The sequence below is a fragment of the Poecilia reticulata genome, chromosome 3 (assembly GCF_904066995.2).
Source record: "Poecilia reticulata chromosome 3, P_reticulata-male-v2, whole genome shotgun sequence".
In the NCBI taxonomy this organism is placed as follows: domain Eukaryota; kingdom Metazoa; phylum Chordata; class Actinopteri; order Cyprinodontiformes; family Poeciliidae; genus Poecilia; species Poecilia reticulata.
The window spans coordinates 12,184,891-12,205,058 of record NC_088832.1 but is presented as its reverse complement, the minus strand read 5'-3'; the positions used below and the strand labels follow the sequence as shown (position 1 = coordinate 12,205,058).

The 20,168-nt window shown below is 39.1% G+C and overlaps 3 protein-coding genes across 5 annotated transcripts; 1 reads left to right on the top strand and 2 right to left on the bottom strand.

Annotated features, from left to right (window-relative positions):
* Positions 1–21: 21 nt before the first annotated feature.
* On the bottom strand, positions 22–4,395 carry zrsr2 (zinc finger (CCCH type), RNA-binding motif and serine/arginine rich 2). Of its 2 annotated transcripts, XM_008404526.3 has the most exons (11): positions 4,119–4,395; positions 3,736–3,815; positions 3,572–3,650; positions 3,372–3,480; positions 2,953–3,039; positions 2,500–2,538; positions 2,190–2,320; positions 1,843–2,056; positions 1,682–1,737; positions 1,214–1,323; positions 22–1,120 (listed from the first exon to the last, which is right to left on the bottom strand). In XM_008404526.3, the coding sequence occupies exons 1-11, from the start codon at positions 4,160–4,162 to the stop codon at positions 270–272; spliced, it is 1,800 nt and encodes a 599-aa protein (XP_008402748.1). In that variant the 5' UTR covers positions 4,163–4,395; the 3' UTR covers positions 22–269. The 2 variants fall into 2 exon arrangements, with proteins under 2 accessions (XP_008402748.1, XP_008402747.1); XM_008404525.3 differs by lacking the exon at positions 4,119–4,395 and having other exon boundaries at positions 3,736–4,109.
* A 484-nt stretch (positions 4,396–4,879) lies between these two features.
* LOC103462041 (transmembrane 6 superfamily member 1) lies at positions 4,880–11,972 on the bottom strand. The gene is made up of 10 exons (XM_008404528.3): positions 11,243–11,972; positions 11,028–11,131; positions 10,743–10,840; positions 10,557–10,660; positions 10,395–10,477; positions 10,170–10,288; positions 8,517–8,621; positions 8,342–8,434; positions 8,137–8,256; positions 4,880–5,804 (listed from the first exon to the last, which is right to left on the bottom strand). Exons 1-10 carry the CDS (start codon positions 11,332–11,334, stop codon positions 5,613–5,615), a joined length of 1,110 nt encoding a protein of 369 aa, XP_008402750.1. The 5' UTR covers positions 11,335–11,972; the 3' UTR covers positions 4,880–5,612.
* A 181-nt stretch (positions 11,973–12,153) lies between these two features.
* On the top strand, positions 12,154–18,735 carry LOC103462042 (BTB/POZ domain-containing protein 1). Of its 2 annotated transcripts, none has more exons than XM_008404529.3 (8): positions 12,154–12,751; positions 14,077–14,233; positions 15,728–15,833; positions 15,925–16,122; positions 16,269–16,461; positions 16,544–16,631; positions 17,699–17,845; positions 17,926–18,735. In XM_008404529.3, exons 1-8 carry the CDS (start codon positions 12,345–12,347, stop codon positions 18,082–18,084), a joined length of 1,455 nt encoding a protein of 484 aa, XP_008402751.1. In that variant the 5' UTR covers positions 12,154–12,344; the 3' UTR covers positions 18,085–18,735. The 2 variants fall into 2 exon arrangements, with proteins under 2 accessions (XP_008402751.1, XP_008402752.1); XM_008404530.3 differs by having other exon boundaries at positions 12,155–12,751; positions 16,332–16,461.
* Positions 18,736–20,168: the final 1,433 nt, after the last annotated feature.

The following is a 20,168-nucleotide window of genomic DNA, read 5'->3' as shown; positions in this document are numbered from 1 at the left end:
AGAGCCAGGAAGTGCTTCAAATCCCAATACCGAGCGTTTATTTTAAAACATATTCAAGTTATTCACGTGTCTATGAGTTAGGCCGCGCTTAAAAAGCTGTCTGAATTGTGTTATGAAATATATTTGACCATTTCATAACATAATCTGAACACAGAGTCTGTAAAAAGCCTTCACCAGAAAGATATTAATAATCCATGAAGCTTCCATGAAATGTTTACACTACTTATTCTGACCATGCTAGCAGTGAATGACTGATTTTAAAGACGAAATTAAGAAATGTCCCCGTTTGCTGTCGGTTCAGTCTTGATTTCAGCAGAGGCCTCGGTTTTCACCTCTGAATCCAAATCGTTCTGACCAGCACATTTTTCCTGAGTTCCCTCTTCTTCTTCTTCTTTAAGGCCTCCACTCGGACTTTGTGTTGAAGTCTCTTCCTCTGAGTCTTTCTCACTTCCTGACTCCGTGGAGGAATGCGTCTTTTCAGATGAGAGCCTTTTCTTTTTGTGTTTCTTTTTGCTCTTCTTGCTTTTTTTGGAGCGTTTGTGATGACGGTGGGGTTTTGTACCATCAGAAAGACTTTTTTCTGATATCTTTGGGCTTCTTTCACTGCTTTCTTTGTGTCTCTTTCTTTCTCTACTTGTGCTTCTTGATCTCTCCCTCGTTTCTCTTCGAGGGTCCCCGTCATCACCTCTGTCTCTGTATTTTTTCTCCCCTTCTTTATCTCTACGCTGCTCTCTGTCTCTGCTTCTGCTCCTTGATCTGTCCCTACTCCTGCTCCGGCGCCGGTCCGTCCTCCTGTCGCTGTGTCGCGATCTAGAAGACCACCTGTCTTCTCTGCGCTGGTGGGACGTCCTCCTCTCTCTGCTGCTCCTCTCCCAGTCGTCCTCCCACTGTCTGTGGGATCGCTCTGATCTTGCCGGGCTCCGGCTGCAGCGGCGCTGCCTCCACGGCCGCTCCCTGTGGCGCTCCGAATGCCACTCGTCCCTGCGGCTCCCCCTGATGCTGTGATCGGGGGACATCTGGAGGTCCCTGTCGGCCTCCCAGAATTCGTTACCCGGGTTTCGAAATACGTGCAGAAAGTTACAGTTTTTTCCTTTGGGGCACTTCCGTCTGTCAAACAGTCCTAACGAGGAAAAATAAAAATCATGAAACTGTCAACGCACTGAAACGAATGTTGCTTCTCCGTCCTTAAGGTGACACGTGAAAGCTAACTCACCACATATGGCGTTCTTCCACCGTGTAACAGGACAGATCTCACACTGAAGCTGCCGGCCTGCATACCACCTCCCGTTGAATTTCACAAAGGCCTCTTTGCACAGCTCCTCTCTGGACACAGAGCCAAGACAACAGGGCAACATGTAATGGCTTCATACCACTTGAGCTTTTTAACAAATTGTCTTCACAGCCGAAAATTTAACGTGTTTTATTCAACATCAAGTCTGACACAAAAAAAGAAAAATGGAAAAAACAAACATCTCATAACCTGCAAGCTGATAGGCTTTTGGGGTACGGCTCAACAAAGTGTTGACTCACTTTGCTTTCTACGTCATACTTTTTAGATTTTGAAGCCAGGTATAATTTTCCTTCCACTTCACAATTATCACTTACTCTGTGAACTATATCACATAAAATCTCAACAAAAAGCTAAATTAAGCAGCTCAGAAAGACAAAATGAGCAACTTACGTGTCAAACTGAACGTAAACATTCCCTCTCAGATGTGGTTCATAATTGCAGCAGACCTAAGAAAAGAATGATCAGCGCACATTACAAACTAAAATAACTAAGAAAATCTGGTTTTCAGACCATTAAATACATTTTCAGTGAACACTCTTGTCTCCCGTCACCTTGAACTGCACCACTTTGCCGATGTTCTTGAACTCCGGCAGAACGTCGTGGTAAAACTCGAGGAAAGACTCCAGCAGCTCCTCCTCGCTGTGCTCCAAACAGGCATCCATGTCGTAATCGTCCCGCCGTAACTCTTCCATCCCAAACGTCTTGAACATACCGCGGACCAGCAGGGTCGGGCTGGAAGTCGGATAGATGTGCTTCCGAGAACACCTGCGCTTACGGATTGAAATAGATGAATTACAAAGAATAGTCCCTTTAGGTAAAGTATTACTGGCAATATATTTTAGATTTAACTGATATACTACATTTTTAAAATAAAAACAAAAGAAGACACAAACAGAACCTGTCTCCAAATCGGCATGCTCCTGTCTTCAGGAAAAAAGGGCAGTTGGCAACGTCGCGCTCCGTTCCGAAGTTTTCCGAGTTTGTCATTGCAGGAGCCTCGGGATTCATCCACGGTCCTCCATTTTCCAGCTAAACCAAGACAACAAACAAACAAACATATGATTAACCTAAGAAGTCAAAACACACATTTCAGCTTTGAGTCTTCAGTAGCAAAAAAAGCTGACCCTGGATTAAATACCACATTTTCTGTCTCCTACAGATACAAGAGGTTTCCTGCTCTTTTAAGTGACACATATGTTTGTTTTTACCTGATTCTCGGCTTCATCCAACCTTTTCTGAACGGCCTCCTACAAATGTTTTAAACACACGATTTGTGAAAAACGTGAAGACGTCAACATACTGCAGCATATCTGTTAGCAGGGGTTAAGAGTTCATTCACAAAGCCTGACAGGCACAAAATTAAAAAATCACCCAAGATATCAAGGAAACTGACAGACGTATCAATCGATTTTACATACAGTCCCACACAAAGTAAAAGATACATTCTTGATGTGCAAGCTGAAGATGTAAGCTTTTTTTTCTCTTTGAGTGTGTCTTAGGTAAGGAACATGATGGTTGCTTGTGCCACAAAGTCAAGGAAAAGTAATAATCACAGAGCAAAAACGTGTTCATCTGATGAACTTATTGTATTTATTTTTTTGATAAGTTAGCAGCAGAGGATATATTGCTTTTATTTTCTATCCTCCTGGAGTCCGTTTCACCTCTCTGTCGCGCTTCTCCCGCTGCTTCTGCTCCTTTTCCTCTTGTTCTCTCCTCTGCTGGGCCTCCCATTCCTCCCTTATCATTCGCTGTGAATTCAAGAACAGCGACCATTTGAGATCTGCACCTATGACATAGATCGCTTATCCATTTTGCCCATTCGCTCACCAGTATCCACAGAATTTGTGTTTGATGGGTGCAAAATAAACTGCACAAGTCACATTTATTGTATATAACATAGCAAACAACAAAAAGCAACTGTTTTCTGACAGGAAAATTGTTCTAAGCCCAACTTATTTATTGTTCAAATATGGTAGCAACAGGAGGGGAAAAAAACTAATTTGTTTGCGTGTTCTGACAGCAACAAATTTGTGCGAACTGGCAACTTAGCTTCTTCCTTTCTACCTCTTCAGGAAATTACCTCCTCCTCCTCTTTTCTTTTCCTTGCAGCTTCCTCCCTCTCTGTCTCCAGTCTGAATTCCTCCTGAGCCAGCCTCTCTCTTTCCAGCCACTCTTCATGTTGTCGCTGTCTGAAAAAGATATATACAGAATACAGTTGAGGACTGATTTACTGAAGTTTTTGGCAGCTGCAGGACAGCAGAGACAGAAGTGTTGACCTACCTTTCATCCTCAGCAGCCTTGTCCCCCTCACTATCTCCTTCATTCACCTCATCCTCTTCTCCAGCGTCATTTTTCAATTCTACAATAAAGCACCAAGAGACTCAGCCTCCTATCAAGGCAACGACGAAATGAATGTTGTCAGTAAGTCTTAATAGGGTTTGTACCACATTCTCTGGCTTGAGCAAGAGCTTGTCGTTTGCGTCTTCTTCTCTCCTTCCTCTGTGCAACTCTTCGCTGCTTCTGACTGTAAGTGTAAAAAAAATGACAACAAAACAGTAGCATAAACACGCCACACACAGCTGTAATAGAAGAGCCGTAGGGACAGTAAGCTCGACTGTGCTGGAAACAACTGACTAGGTGATATATTCCTATGTTGATGGACTGCATGAACAGGGTGATGAAAACCGACATGCTGCAACGTGCTTTTGAAAATTGCCCGGTCCAGGGCAGCGATCATTTTTACTTAAATAATTGGTCGAATTATGTTTACAATTTAGCTTTTATTTACTACTCATTTTAACAAGATAAAAGAAGGAGAGTTTCAAACCTTAATGTAGAAGTAGAGACAAGAAAAGTAGTGGAGGCTGCCATTGAAGCTAGCCGCAGCTAGCTAAGCTAACGTTAGCAAACAACTCTATTTTAGAACGGGTTTTAATACTCTCCCTGATTAAGCTGTGAGGTTTTATCAAGGCCTTAGTTAATATAATCAGAATATGTACGTAATTGTACAATGAAAAGAAATACGATTATTCAATGTCTGTTGGCTAGTGCGAGCTAGTCTTCTTCTTCTTTCTCGTTTGTTGGTGGTTGGTAAACAACCTTGTGGTGCTTTACCGCCACCAACTGGCTTGGAGTGTAAACCAGTATGTCACTGATACCAAATAAACGACATAATATTAAAATATGCAGTGGCTTTAATCCTATATGGAGAGCCTCCATAATCCTACACTATAAATAACTCCAAAACTAAATCAGCTGATTTTTAAAAAATGTCTGATTACAATTTTTTTTATGAAGTCTTATAATTAGTATTTCCCTGTCATTCACTTAGTATAGTCGAAAAATGTATGTTTTACTCTACTCTCCAAAAATCAGAGCAGGCAGAATCTTGTGCAAATGACAGAAAGAGGCTCTGGAAAGTATTTCCTTTTTTTATCATCCAAAGAATAAATAAACAAAAGAATCATTTAAGCATTTTAAATAAAAAATAATATGTTTTCAGTAGTTTTCTCTTAAAATCCCATTTATATTCTTATCTTGCACTGTTTATTTGCCATCAAAATGCTCTACAATGAACACACACACAAATTTTTAAAAATCTGCAATTCATCAAATATTTATTTTTCAAAAACCTGCCCACAACAGTTATTTGACCAATCCAATCATTTAAAATATTGCTCTGGGGAAAACATTCATTATAGTGACTGACTTTTGATGGACATGTAGAATTTATGCAAACAAAAAGACATCAGAACTAAAAAAATATATGTTCCTGTCCATTTTTTTAAAACAATGGCAAAGTCAGTTTTAATTTAAATCAATAGATGAAGTAGCATTTGAACATCACTGCCTTGAAGTTGTCCATAAATCTGTGTATTTTATCCATATTGAGGTGATAATGTGGTATTTGCAAGAAATGCATCAGCAAGTAGTTCTGAATTATATTAACCTATTTCTTTGAGAATTGGATTTAAATGGAAAGACACAAATACACAAATAATTTCTTTGCCATTTCAAAAGCAAATATTTAGCTAGACAAAAACACTGAATATATTAGGACAAATAGTTTAAAAACCACAAACATGTTTTTAACTACACAAAATACACTTCTTCACATTTACAGCATAAACAACCAGACATGGCACCGATTCAGTTTTTTGTTTAGCACACACTTTAAAGAGGGTGGAGGGACCCAAGCTCCAAAACCAGAAACTGTGGGTAAATGCAAATATAAATCAGGGCTCTGCAAGTTATTCTGGCTTTTTTAAAGACATCCTTGCACTCTGTAGTAGTATGCCTTGGCTGTTTCAGAGGTGCAGAGTCATTGGGTTTTTTTCTCTCCCTTTGGCTTGAGGAAGAAGGCTGGTTGCGTGCAGCAACGGTAGCACAGAGCATGAGGCACAAGAGCATACAGGACATTAACAAGCAAGAAGACAGGCTGACTGTCAGCCGGTACTCTGTAAGAGAACGGTGTCCGTGTGTGAAGGGATGCACCGATGTGAGAGAACTGGGCCTGTAAAACAGTGCAGAAAAGGACGAAATGATAGATAAATTACAGTGAGGAACAAGCAGGGACATACTGCTGGGACTTTAAAAGAATTACATGAAACTTTAGACATTTAAGGATGTAAAAGGCAAAGTTAAAGCAAACGAGATTCATAAATGCTGTTGCCTTTTCAAAAAACAGCAAACTAAGCTGAGGAGGAAGAGAAACTGAACTTTTTAAGCATTATAGTCAGTCCAATTATGCACCCAGATTAACAGAAAAATGGCTGAGTGAGAGGAAAATTCAAGTTGTTGTTGTTTTTTTGATGACCTAAGCAAGTCCAGAATCTAGAAGACCTGAAGATGCTTGAAGACAGGGAATGTCATTATAACCTGATATGTTTAAAAGAGTTTTTCATAGCAGAAAGGGCAAACACTGCCATGGACGGAGTGGATACACTCCTTCCAAAGAAAACAGATATTTTTTAAAACAGTGGCCTGAGAATGAAACCTTGAGGAATATCATCTGTGTTATTTGAATTTATAGCCGCCATATGACACAAAAAGTTCTACTTACTGTCAAGTTAGACTTGACCCAAAGTAGTGCATCTCAAAACAAATTATCCTAATCTTTCAATCAGTGTGTTTTTTTAAATCATAACAAAATGAAACATTGAACTAAAATCTAATGAAAGTTTTGAATGCATCACTGACCAGATGTGTCTTCCAAGTGATTTGGTGAGGCTGAAAACTGGATTTAAAAAATATATTTTATTAAATAAAAAATGCTTTAAAAATGGAATTAATATGACATTGTCATAAATCATAATTAGCTATATGGGAAGTCTGGGGTCCAGTATTTTCTTTTCAATATTGCCACATATTAAACTTCAGCACAGTCTATATTTTTCATGTGAAATGAAGGGTTAACACAACAGGAGAAGATGACGTAATTACAGCTAATATTTTCTGTTAGTAAGCCATTGGATCTAGACGTGTCGTTGTTGACATACCCCAAAATAATTTGAAATGTAACTAAGCCCTCCCTATCATCTTTTCTAATTAAGCTGCTGAAAATGGACGCGTTTCATAGCAACCCAGCCTTCTGGACCATCAGCGCTCCTTTTTATAGCCCCCGCTGAACAGTTGACATTTAAGTGAATACCAGCAATACCACCATTCCTCTCGGTCTGAAGTCACCTTCTGCCCTTAGTCCCACTGCTGAGAGACGTGGCAGTTTGGAGCTCAAACACAATAGCTGCTTTGTACGGCGGAGATGAGAGCGGTGCACTAGCTGCTGCCGCCAATCTTCATAGCGTTCCAATTTTAGATCTGAATAGATGTCTCTATTGTGCTCACTGGTTAATTCACCAAAGAACAAGTCAATGAGTACAGAAACATTAAAGTAGAAAAAGTTAAAGAATAACCAAAATGTCACCATGAGTCACTCTTTTTCTGGCATCTGGTCAAAATCCTTTGCTTTCCCACAAGACTCTTTCACCTCTGTGTTGTAAGGCCAAAACTGTTACACTGACATATTAACTCACTATTTTATATCAAGACACAAACTTAACACAGAAAGGGATACAATAAAAAAACCCTGATTAAAGGTAGATAGTTGAAGCCCTTTCAGTGACATTCACAAATGTGGCAGTTGAAGACTTCCTGTTTGTTCAACTTAAATCTTTTACACAACCTCCATAAAAAGCCTGTAAATAAAGTGAGAGGCTGCCCAACTCTATTGCCACATAATCTCTGCAATACATTCACTTTTAGGTGATCTGTTTAAGGAAATAAGATGTTTCTTCTCACTGGTTTTGTCTGTGTTTTCTAAAGAGTCAAGTGTGGTGAACCAATTTAAGTCGTTTATTGTTGATTTTGTCTGTTCGACAAAACTGACCAGTTTCTTTGCATCAACATAGCATAACACTGCTACCGACACGTTTCTCCATGGGGATGCTTTAAGGGTGATGTGCAGCATTACATTTCCACAACACATAGCATTTGGTTGTGGACCAAATAGTTAGATTTTTCTCATCTGACCTACTTCTTCCAAATGTTTGGTGTGTTCCCTACAAGGTTTGTGACCAACTTTAGCAATATTGTTAAATGATTGTTTTCTTACTGCTCTTCCATAAAGACAAGATTTGTGGAGATAATAAATAGTTATCCCTAAAGTGTCTGGTATGTCTATTCTTGAATACTTTCTGTTGGTCTCTCACATAAAATCCTTCAAAATGCCTGACTGTTTGTGTTTGTAACATGAAATGAAAATAAAAGATAATAACACTTTTGAATCCTCTGTGTGTGCAAACAAGTTACTACTTCCAGCTGTCCTCAAAATGATCAGTGTTACCTACCTGAGCCAGAGCACCTGAGTGCACAAGAGTCAGATCTGGCACCCATTCACATCCTGGGACCAACAACCCATACAGGGCGATGATGTAGTAGGGTCCAGAATACAGCATGCTCACTAGCATCTGGCGAATGTGAATGCAGTTTAAAACATTAAGGATCGGGATGTGTTTGGACGATGTTTTATCATATTTCATGTCACTGAGTTACCTGGACTTTGGGGTAGGCGGAGGGATCTTTTAGGTATGGCTCAAACTGCTGGGTGTAGTCCTCACACCATTTACTGGGACAGTCCAGAACAACCTTCAAAAACAAACACGGGCCCCTGATGAATCATTTAATCAGTCCACGATTTACACTTGTTGATCCTTTCACAGTTTCTTACCAAGCCTCTCAAGACACAAAAGGCCAAAGCTGGGATGAGGTAGACGATAAACAGCAAATCCAGAGGTCTCTGGAGCAAGTTTGTCTGCTGTGATTCCTGAAAACTCTGAAAAATGACATTAGACTGGTTTTCAGCTGTCTGTGCTCTTGACATGAGCATCTACAGCTTAATGCACTTTGCTCTCTTCATTGTTGAGAGAAAATGACCAAAGTTCACCACTGAGATCAGAGCTGTTGATGAAAAAGTTACATCAGCAATTTGTACTCTTATTTTCTGGACTAGGATCTATACACATAATGGATGAATAGGTTGTTATATAGAGGTTCAAATATAAAAAATAACATTAAGTATTATTACATATGAACAAAACCTACCAATTTGGTTCTATTTTCCTTAATAATATGAATTAACCAATGGAAGTATAAATCTGCAGTCACTAGTGCTTACTAAATTAGAGATTTAAGATAATTATGATGACCTGGAAAAATTTTATATTCACTTAAATTTATTATTATTATTGTTATATTGGCTTCCCACTTATTAACAGAGTGGGTGGCAGGGGGTTTATTGGTTTCCTGTTTTTGCTGCTCCTTGTTATAGAGACTGTCAGCTACAGACATGTTCTTGCTGTTTGTATTTTTAAGTTTGGAGTGAAGATGTGCAGAAATAAAAGTTCATTTTAAACTGCTTTTTTTCCTTTGTCTTTTATTTTTGTGTCAGAAATCCTAAAGTGTTGCTTTTTATAAGACAAGTCAGTATGCAAAGAAATTTGTGATATATTCTCATTTTGACCACTTATTTCAGACAGATTCACATTACGAGCACAAATCTGCTTCACATTTATGTTCAGATGGTTACAGCTGAGTCTGAGAATCATAGTTTTTCCATATGTAATTAATTTTGAGGCAATGAAATACCTGTATGTTATAATTAGCACTGTTACCCTGAATGTTTATCCCTGGAACTTAATAACCCCGTGTTTTCCATCGCTCCCTCCAGATCAGATTCGACTTCTCTTTAGTTCTGCCAAGAACTCAATAAACTTGTAGGTTTTGTTTCCATTGTGCAAAAGAATCACTGAGGAACTAATAACCACACTTCAAAAAAATCCAAGCTAACCCTTTGAAATCTGCTATTTATCCACATTCTGCGTGGGTTTGGTGTCACTTTGATTTTTGCCTTTGAAACCAAGAGGAGTAAAACTATCTAACCCTTAAAATCCTACAGTATTGTTTTGACCACAGAATTTATTCCTTGTGTCTACACAGACAGCTAGAGGCAGAAGTCATTGGTATAAACTATTTTACACTCAAAGTAACAAAAAGGATGAACTGCAGTGGAGTTTAAACTGCTGTATTTTAAATGTTTAGCAGCCTATAACATTCGTTTTCTACCCTAGTAATATGTTGTTTTCACTTGGAACTACAGTGAAATGCTGATGTTGATGATTGTTGTGGTGAATCAGTCTGCCTTCTGGAAACGTTTACTTCTGTGTCTTATATCCTATGAGGAGAGTATTTAGCAGAAGATGTGATAAAGAGTACACGATGAGATTTGACTGCAGCAGACGGCTCAAGTCATCTGTTCAAGAGAGTCAAAAGCAGCACCGCATGTAGAATAATTGAGGATGTGCAGAGGAATCTGGTAACTTACCGTTAACTGAGCATCGTGTGTAGAGGGTTGACTAAAGATCCGGAAGCAAGCCCAAACAGACACTGAGATGTAAAGCATGTGGAGGACGAAGAGAGGAGTGACTTGGCTCCCATATTTTCCTGGAAAAAAGACATAAGATAACATATCACTGTGGGAAACACACATTCACTTGAGAATTAAGAGTTGCTCATCTAAAGATACCCCTATTATTTTTGGTGTTCTTACCCACAGCGTTCCCAAGAATGTAGACCATGGTGCGCATGACAAAAGAACCCACCCAGTACAGTCCAATCGCTCGGTAACTGTCCCTGCGCAAACCATACAAGACCGCTGTTATTACAGCCGGAACCACATGTACCGACACACACTTGGACGGACAGGTCATACCCCCAGGTAATGGCAGCAATCATAAGCAGATACATAAGATAATGCACACAGCCATCCCAATAGGAAATCATATGTCCATGTGCTGTATTAATGTGTGGTTCTGCCTGCAACACAGAGATTTATCTGTAAAATCTATACGGGGAAACATTTCTGTGAGCCACACACTGTACGCACAGCGGTTTTTACCTCTTTGAGGTAAAACGTCACAAAGCCATCAATGATGTTGTCTTGCTCCAGCCCAATGATCAGGTTCACCACGCTCAGGAATGCCAACACCGCATACACTGCATTGAAATTTTTTGTTAGTGGACAACAACAACAACAACAACAATAATAATAATAATAATAATAATAATAATAATAATAATAATAATAATAATAATAATAATAATAATTTTGTGGTCATGAATAACAAAGTAGTGGATATATTAAGCAGAAAAATTGTTAAGAGTCAAGACAAGTAAGTCATACCATAGAAAAGAGGATCAACAGGAGCCTTCTTCTTGAGCATAAAACGTGCTGAAGTGGTCAGAATGAGGAGTGCTGTGCACCCAGCGAAGAAAAAAGCTTCTGCACTGAATATTAAGCAAACATTCTGATCTTTAGTATAAAACAATTTTAATAACACTACACAGACATTTATAGTTTTGTAGTCGCCAAACCGAGTTAGTTGAAATTTTACTTACCTGTTGTTGTAAATGAAAGAATTTAATAAATAGCAGAAAGGGATGGACATCAGTGAGAGCATGAACACCCCCGTCCCCGCAGAAGCGCTCATTGTTGAACGTCTGGGGTTTTCTTGAAGAGAAAATAAAATCAACAGAAATCAGCTCCAGAAAAATCTCCGACTAGTCTGTGTCATGTTTGGAAAAGAGGGGTCTGTTGCAGTCATCAAACTTTCAGTCCTGCTCTAACTTGCGGGCTCAGTCTTGTCCCTCTCGTCTTTCTGGATCACGAATGAGTCCCCCCCACCTCCCACTTTTTTTCTTCTCTCTTTTACCTCGTACCAACGTTCAGGGGCGTTCTCGTACACAGATACTCATGCTCAGTGAGGCGGACAATGGGCCATGTTTCATGGTAATCAGACAGTCCCAGCAAACATTGCGAGCGTGTTCATTTTTCATTACTGTGAGACTACATACTTTTTTAAAACACGAAACACCGACATCTAGTTGTTGACTGTAAAAATCGACAAACACGGCATCATTTCCAAAAGTGCAGCTTTGTAATAAAGAAAGGTCAATAAACATTTACACACTATGATTTAAATGCAGTTACGTAATATGAACAAAAGCATAAAGCAAACAAATATATGTAATTCCAATCTTGAGTCAACAATGTATCATGCACAGACTTCAATTGAGGGTTAAATAAAAATATGTAAAAAATCGTTGTCTTAGAAGAACTTTTAATTATTTCAATATTTAAGAATTTCATATATCCACATATTTAATATATGCAATATCTGGTTTATTTATTTATTTATTTATTATAACTTTGTTTAAATTCTTTTTGATGAATGAGTGCAGAAAATTGGTGGAACTACACGGAGGAGCCCACCAGGGGGCAGTAATGCGACTTAAACGAGACCAGACGCCGTCCAATCCAAAACGAGGAAAATGTGTTTTGTAGGAAGTGCGTCTCTTTAGCAACCGAAGAACCTGAGCAATGGCCTCCTGCGCGATGGACAACACGTAAATAAATTAATCACCTCTGCGGTCGCTACACGGTATCATTAGCACTTTGCTGTTTGCAGGATAAGAGGCAGAAAATCTGCTGTGGCTCGTAATGGCCAGCGGCAGCGGATTGGCGTCGAACCAAAGTGGTCCGGAGGCTCCGTCCAACTCGGTACAATGCGGAGCCGCAGCGGCTCTGTGCAACATGCCAGCCTCAGCTCCCGCACCGTCCGCCTCCCCGCCGGGCCTCGGCCTTCAGCGGGAGCCCGTCTACAACTGGCAGGCGACGAAGAGCTCCCTGAAGGAGCGGTTCGCTTTCCTCTTCAACAACGAGCTGCTCAGCGATGTCAGGTTCATTGTGGGAAAAGGCAGACAGGCCCAGAGGATACCTGCTCATAGGTTCGTCCTGGCCGCTGGCAGCGCCGTGTTTGATGCCATGTTCAACGGGGGGATGGCCACCACTTCAGCTGAAATAGAGCTCCCTGACGTGGAGCCTGCAGCTTTCCTGGCCCTGCTCAGGTAAAGTGGGACAGGTGGTCCTAGACCCAACACACAGCTTTCAGATTGCTACACACCAGAAATGCACAGAGAACAACAGAAAAAGTCATTTTAATAACAAAGGAGCACAAGTTATTTCCACACTACCCCCTCAAGAGCCTGCGAGGATATTCGTGTTAGAAAATGGATTATATTTACGAAATGGAGAACCTGTAAAACAGTTTAAAACCCTAGATTATTTTCATTCCACAATTCTGCTCTACTTTGTTTTGATCTATTGTAAGAAATCCTAATAAAATATATTCAAGTTTTTGTTACGTGACAAAATGTAAAGGGAAAAAAATGTAAGGGTAGACAATATGGACTTAAAGTTTCTCACAATATTTTGTGGTAGTATTGTGTTTAGGCCTGTCATGATGACGAATGTTGCTGGACAATAAATTGTCCCAGAAGGTATTGCGATAAACGATGATATTGTTGTTTAGAGACCATTTTCAAGTAATATAAAGGTAATGGTATAATAATGGAAAAGCAGATTCTCAAAGATCAATAAACTTTTAATTCTATTGAACATTTAACACTGGAACTGGAAGACATTTTAAATATCCGAAATAAATAAATACATAAATAAAACAACAGAAACAAAAATAAAATTAATTATAAAGTATTCTAAATTTTTAAATTATAGACAAACTTCTTTAAAAAAAAAAAATGACTGGCAGAGACCAAAGTTCCAGAATGAAGACCAGTTCTTGTAGAAAGAGAGAGAAAAGAGGAAAACGATAAAACATGCAAATGGAAATTATTGAGCTTATTTTAATTTATGATCCTATTAATTGATTTATTGTTTATTGTGACAGGCCTACTTGTAATAACGATAAACGTGACCATAAAAACTATTTACTACTTCTTTTTCACACAACTTCCTGACTGTGACTGCATGACACAGCAGTCACAGCCCCACAAACACAAACACCGCTCTTGAAAAACGTATACATCCACAATGCGCTTCTTTAGGTTCCCGGTCACATAAAGAAGTAACAGCACGGATTAACTGCATTTAATTACATTTAAAAATGTATTGGTACTCTTATTAAAGCAAACAGTGGAGAAGATTCTGAAAATAACAATCCAGACAATATGTAAAGTATTTTTAGATATTAACGAGAATCAAAATCTAAATTCTTTTCATGACAAGAAATGTATCACAATAAAAGATAAACGCCCACCCCTAAACCAAATATACCTGAAAATATAGATTTTCTTCACATTTGAATTTGAAGCTTTGGGTAGCTTGGTGAAAAATGTTTATTCTTGTTCTCACTGTTCTTATTTTTTCTGTACAGATTTCTGTATTCCGACGAGGTCCATATTGGTCCAGAGACTGTGATGACGACTCTGTATACAGCGAAGAAATATGCAGTCCCAGCTCTGGAGGGCCACTGCGTGGAGTTCCTCACCAAGCACCTCAGAGCCGACAACGCCTTCATGCTTCTCACTCAGGTTACTGTCGGTCAACGCAGCTGTCTAGTCATTATCTGACAGTAGAGGAACTAAAAACACTGAACAATGTAAATACTCCTCTTGGATGCAAAGTGCCTTTACTCAAACATGAGATAATGTTCTTTCTAAAGTCATTATTAACTAGTGAGGCACTCACAGTCTTTATCGGTGGCTGTTTTTATGACATAAGTCACTTGGTCTAATCTCCAATTATATTTTCTTGTGATATTGAGTGGCTCCCAGTTTTTCCAAGTAGGCATTTAATTACATTAGCTGCTCTATCTTGTGTTTATTCCTTCAGGTTTCAACATTTTGTTCTACAGTTGCTTGATATTTCTTTAACATGTTGAAGGACTGCAGCGTAAAACATAGATTCTTTCGCATAACCTAAGCAACACACAGTCCCAGGAGTGGTCTCCGAGTGTAATTTTTGGAAATGAACCAATGGTAGTTGAAGGATTTTTCCTTATTATCCCTTAATTATCAGGTCATGCACTTAAAATAATAGGATTTTTTTTTCCCACTTTATTAAATGCATGAAAAAATAAGGTACTTTGTTTTTCAGCTTCAAGACGCACTCACAAACATCCAGTTCTTAGGTTTTAGTTAAGTTAAAATTAGATAACAGTAGGGACATGTGCTTCTGCTTTTAGATATAAATATATAAACCCCAGTAAGGAATTTGTGGCACATGTTTAGTGTTTGCTACATCCTTAAAACCTAAATTAGTAGGTCAGACCAAAAAGAAGTGCATGTTCTTATCATTGTAATTTCATTATATTTTAAGCTTAATTAAACTACAGTATTGTTACAAATCACAGCATCACAATATATGGAGCAATTTAATCTATAGGCGAACCCATCAATTAACAAATGTTCTCTTGATTTGTGGGTCAGACAGTGAAAATTAGTTTCATTTTTTCTTATAAAATGCATAAAAACTGCCACCATTTTGAGTCAATATAGTGTTTTTACGCAGCTAAAACATAAAATCTTAAGTATTTTTGTCTGGTTTCTAGAGCAAATATGTGTGTAGTGTTGAAATATGACAAAATTAAGTTACTAATATTTCCACAAGAAATGGGATCCTTGTTTTGAGTCAATAATTCCTTAATATTAATTGAATATTAATTGAAAAAAAGTACAGATTCTACTGGAATTTTTTTTTTCACTTAAAACATAGGAAAAATATCTTATAAAACTTAGATTCTTAAATAAAATTTAGACTTACAGAGGTAATCTCTCAAAAACCTGCAATACATTTTTTCTCTCTCATGTAAATGGCAGCTTAGACTGGAAAATGAAGTGGCTGATTGGTGCATCTCCAATGAAATTACAATGTTTAATTTGATTCAACATATTTCACCACTGGCATGGTTTTGTATTAGTTTTCCACGCTGGTAAAATTCAAATGTATGCGCATTATTTAATTGCTGCAGCCAGCCTTTAACAGAATGAATGGCTGTAATCTGAATATTCTGCTCCATTTCACAGGCGAGGCTATTTGATGAGCCTCAGCTTGCCACTCTTTGCTTGGACACTATCGACAAAAGCACTGCAGACGCAATAAACGCAGAGGGCTTCACTGATATCGACCTTGGTATGCGAGTCTTCTTCACGCGTGTGTGCTGCTCCGCCGCTTTGTTGTGGGATCTAAAAGTATAGCTTACTCTGTGTGTCTGTGTGTGTAGATACGTTATGCGCAGTGTTGGAGAGAGACACACTCAGCATCAGGGAGAATCGTCTGTTCGAAGCGGTGGTCCGCTGGGCAGAGGCGGAGTGTTACAGACAACAGCTTCCCCCAACCTCGGAGAACAAGCAGAAGGTTCTGGGGAAAGCGCTGCCGCTCATCCGCTTCCCGCTCATGACCGTGGAAGAGTTCGCAGCCGGTATGTGTCCTGGCAGAAGGACCGTTTAGTTGTCAGTGTGTGTCCTGAGCAGATCAGCCGTCACTCAGCACGTTCTTCATGTTTCCTGATGTGTCCATACAGCTCCAACCACAGAAACCAGTTTGATATTTTTTCTTGTGCGACAGGGCCTGCCCAATCTGGAATATTGTTCGATCGGGAGGTGGTAAATCTGTTTTTACACTTTACAGTAAACCCCAAACCACGGGTCGACTACATTGACAGGCCTCGCTGCTGCCTCAGGGGGGAGGAGTGTAGCATTAATAGATTCCAGCAGGTTGAGAGTCGGTGGGGGTACAGCGGCACCAGCGACAGAATCAGGTCAGCTTATGTCCGTTAGTCGACACCGGGGACGAAACCCGTGGTTCGTTTTAACTGTTCTCCTGTTTATGTTTCCCTGTAGATTTAATGTTAACAGAAGAATATCCATCGTGGGTTTTGGCTTATATGGCTCAATACATGGACCCACCGACTATCAGGTCAACATTCAGGTAAGGCCTTCAACCTCTGGTCCAGCAGGAGTAGCACGAGTAAAAACGATAAACCAGCTAATATTTTTAAATATAGATTTATTAAAGGTTGTAGGAGTTTGTTTTTTTTCATGGAATAATTGCTTTGCATTTCCTCAGCAGAATGTCACTAAAAGTGCCAGCAACGTGTTCTTAAATCTTTTTTTTTTTTTTGGTCATTAGGTTGGAAACTGTGTGTCTTTAGTAGATTTTTCATATAAACATCCCATGGAAGAAAATATATTCATCCTGTTGTCACAAACTTTTACGCTTTTTTGTTTTGCAACCCAAAACATGTAAATAAAATAACATGTAAATAAAATATTGGTTATTTAAGACAATACATGCCATGTGGCAGAAATTACAAGATGTCTTTTTTTTTCAAAAGGTCATGTGATATTTGTGGTTCTAAATGAGTTTTATTAAGATGGACTGAGAGCAAGAATTGCTCTTTGGATTGTAAAGTTTGCAAACATCTGACATAGATAGATTTAGTTACATTATGACTTCAGCTTTAATCCTCTTTGAAGAGGGCAGCCAGAAGAACTGATCATATTTTCACTCCTAGATGTGACTATTCTTTTTTTTTTTATTATTTCTTAATACAAATCTGGTGGTTTGAAAATAGTAATTTCACTAGCAATCGTTACAATGTTTTAACAGTTTTTAACTTTTAAGAAAAGGTCACTGGAGCAAATAATAAAGCAAAGGTGAGAACTGATTAAACCTCCTTGTAAAAGACAATCATTAACCTGCTGCATATTCCAAACAGTGACCTTTTAAAAGAAGTGCAGTGTGTGCTGGGACCTTTTACCACATCAGTTTTGTCCCTAAATGACAACTTGCAAAGCAAATTTTATTATTGGACAAAATGGTAACTACGTTTTTCAAATGCTGATTTCATTTATTAATGAAAAACAGTACTGGCTTGACCACATGTAGGGAAACAAAACCACCCTGCTTGTTAACCCATCGATAACCTCTTCTTTCTTTATGCAGACAAAACATACAATGTTTCTGATAACAAATCAACAATTTCCTGTTTTCAGATCATAGAGAGTGACAAACGTATCACACTGGGCCAGAATGATACCGGTTTCAGCTGCGACGGCTCAGGAAACACCTTCCGAGTGATGTTTAAAGAGCCTGTGGAGATCCTGCCCAACATCAGCTACACTGCATGTGCCACCCTAAAGGTCAGCCTGAGCATTTCGTCAGAAGAAATCATCGCAAAAACTTGAACTAACCAATTCAGGGTTGTTTTTTTACCTCACAGGGTCCAGACTCTCATTACGGCACTAAAGGGTTGAAGAAAGTGACCCAAGAATCAACAACTGGGACCAAAACTACATTTCTGTTCTTTAGCTCACCTGGAAACAACAACGGCACGTCGGTAGAGGACGGCCAGATACCGGAGATCATCTACTACATATGAACTTTACATGCTGCCATGCAGGTACAAAGAACCAGGGAGACCTCAGGCCACTGGAAGGACAGGACTTCTGTGAATGGATGCAGTGCCTCTGGATCGCCTGGAGTATTGTGTGTGCGCGTGTGTGTGTGTGTGTCTGTGTGTGAGTGAGTGAGAATGCCGTGTGTGAGAATCTGTACATATATTCACGTGCAACTCTGTTTGCGAAAAGAAAAAGAAAAGTTTTTCAGGCCTAAATTTTTTTTGTTGTCGTAAGTTGTCTAAATACTGATGTTCTGTCTGTGCTACTAAGCTGCCTGTGGTGCAGAAGTTGCACAACTAAAACAACAAAGACGGCAACACAACTTTCAATGAGGTCAACTCGCTATGTCTGTTTGTGCTGATGCATATTTTTAATGTGCACTGTTGTACTTTATAAAACAGGTGTCTTCAAGTACCTTTTCTCTGTGTTGTACAAAGGCTCCCTGTGCTTAATTTTGCCAGTAGTTCTTTCTGTAACTTATTACACAATGTTTACTTAGCATTTCACAGAAATGTAAAACAGGAAACAAATGTTCTGAGACATTTATGGGTATATTAAACCGAATTAGTTTATTTTTAGCTTTTGGGCAATAAAACGCGCTAAGACCAAACGACTGATTCGTTCAGTCAATATTTCATGTGTATTCTTTGTTGTTGTTGTTGTTGCTGTCTGCCACTAGGTGATGCTGTCTCCTAAACAGATTTCAAACCACTGAAATTATTCAACTGCAGATGACAAGGAAAAAACTATTGGTGGAAGATATAAATTGAGAAATGGCTTTAAAAAAAAATTCAAACAATGTAAAAAATAAGTGATGCAACATTGTGAAAATCCAGAAGCTACTGTTTTTTTTTTAAACAATGTTTTTTGATTATTTTCTCTACGGCCATTTATTTGACAGTACTTTCACAGACAAGTGGAGAATGAGAGAGAATGGGCGATATGCGGTAAAGGTCAAAGGGCCCGGGACTCGAACCTGTAACGGTCGCGAGGAAGAGTGAGGCCTCCGTACATGTGTCGCGCGCTTTTCCACAGCCGTGTCAAAACCATTTTCTATCCCATTTTTAAGTGGAGTATTATTATATTTGTTATCTAAGTTGTTTTTAATGAAGATTTTAGGAAAGTTCAAAACATTATTTCACAGCAACTATAGCCTCTGTTATGCTTAACCAAATCATGCTACGAAGTGCGCTAGCATCGCCCCGGAGGATTTCCTGCTTGTGTGAGCTGAAGGACCGTCTGCTGAAACATCTCAAAAACCCAATTGCTCTTTCTTTGCATAAGATGTACATGCATTATGCGAGACACGCTTTGGAAACAAGAGGGCCCTTTTAGACAGCTGTGAGTGGGCTTTGATGAGGAGATGGATCCACGATGGCTGTCAGGTGAGTCACCGAGACCGGAGAGCTTCTGTCGACTGCCCACTTAGACAGCCTTTTATAGAAGAAATATTCTGTAAAATCAGCTTGATGCAGGAATTTTTTTTTTTTTTTTTATTACACCCACAATGTAAAACAGCAATAAAAAAAAAGTAGGACACACACTGAAGCCTCTACTCACCTTTTTTGTGTTGCAAGGCCTGGAATGTGTTGAAATACAGCTCCATAAAATATTTAAGGGATCTCATTTCCATTGAACAAAGGATAGATAAGCTTGAACACAATATCAACTGTATTATGTGATTTTTTTTTCATTGCTCAAGTTATTAGCTTACAAATCCATGAGAGGGTGTTGTGCTTTAATGTGTGTGGTGGTGTTTGTGTCTGCTATTGTGTGGGTGGGTGTATGACAGCAGAATGAGCTGTCTGACAGTTTGAGCCTTCGACTGGAGCACTAACAGCAGGGAAGGCGATTTCTGCCTCTGCTGTTGGTTCTTGATAATTTATGACACACGACAGTGCAGAAGTGAGATGTTTATCACAATGAAGCAGGACTATATTCGGCACTCCTGAGGACTTTGCTGTGCAATAATGATAATGTGTATCTGTGACTGTGGGTAGCGTCCTAATCGCTTCTAAAGTGGTTTTACATTCGGGATGTGAGTGCACATTTTAACGTCATAGAT

Coding starts and splice junctions, on each gene's coding strand:
- zrsr2 (XM_008404525.3), bottom strand. CDS start 3,982: ATGTCGGTTTTCATCACCCTGTTCATGCAGTCCATCAACATAGGAATA. Junction 3,651..3,735: donor TGCTCAAGCCAGAGAATGTG/GTACAAACCCTA, acceptor GCTTTATTGTAG/AATTGAAAAATGACGCTGGA. Junction 3,481..3,571: donor AAGGCTGCTGAGGATGAAAG/GTAGGTCAACAC, acceptor TATCTTTTTCAG/ACAGCGACAACATGAAGAGT.
- LOC103462041 (XM_008404528.3), bottom strand. CDS start 11,334: ATGAGCGCTTCTGCGGGGACGGGGGTGTTCATGCTCTCACTGATGTCC. Junction 10,289..10,394: donor CATTCTTGGGAACGCTGTGG/GTAAGAACACCA, acceptor TCTTTTTTCCAG/GAAAATATGGGAGCCAAGTC. Junction 8,435..8,516: donor TTTGTGTCTTGAGAGGCTTG/GTAAGAAACTGT, acceptor TTGTTTTTGAAG/GTTGTTCTGGACTGTCCCAG.
- LOC103462042 (XM_008404529.3), top strand. CDS start 12,345: ATGGCCAGCGGCAGCGGATTGGCGTCGAACCAAAGTGGTCCGGAGGCT. Junction 15,834..15,924: donor CTTCACTGATATCGACCTTG/GTATGCGAGTCT, acceptor CTGTGTGTGTAG/ATACGTTATGCGCAGTGTTG. Junction 16,123..16,268: donor CGTGGAAGAGTTCGCAGCCG/GTATGTGTCCTG, acceptor CTTGTGCGACAG/GGCCTGCCCAATCTGGAATA.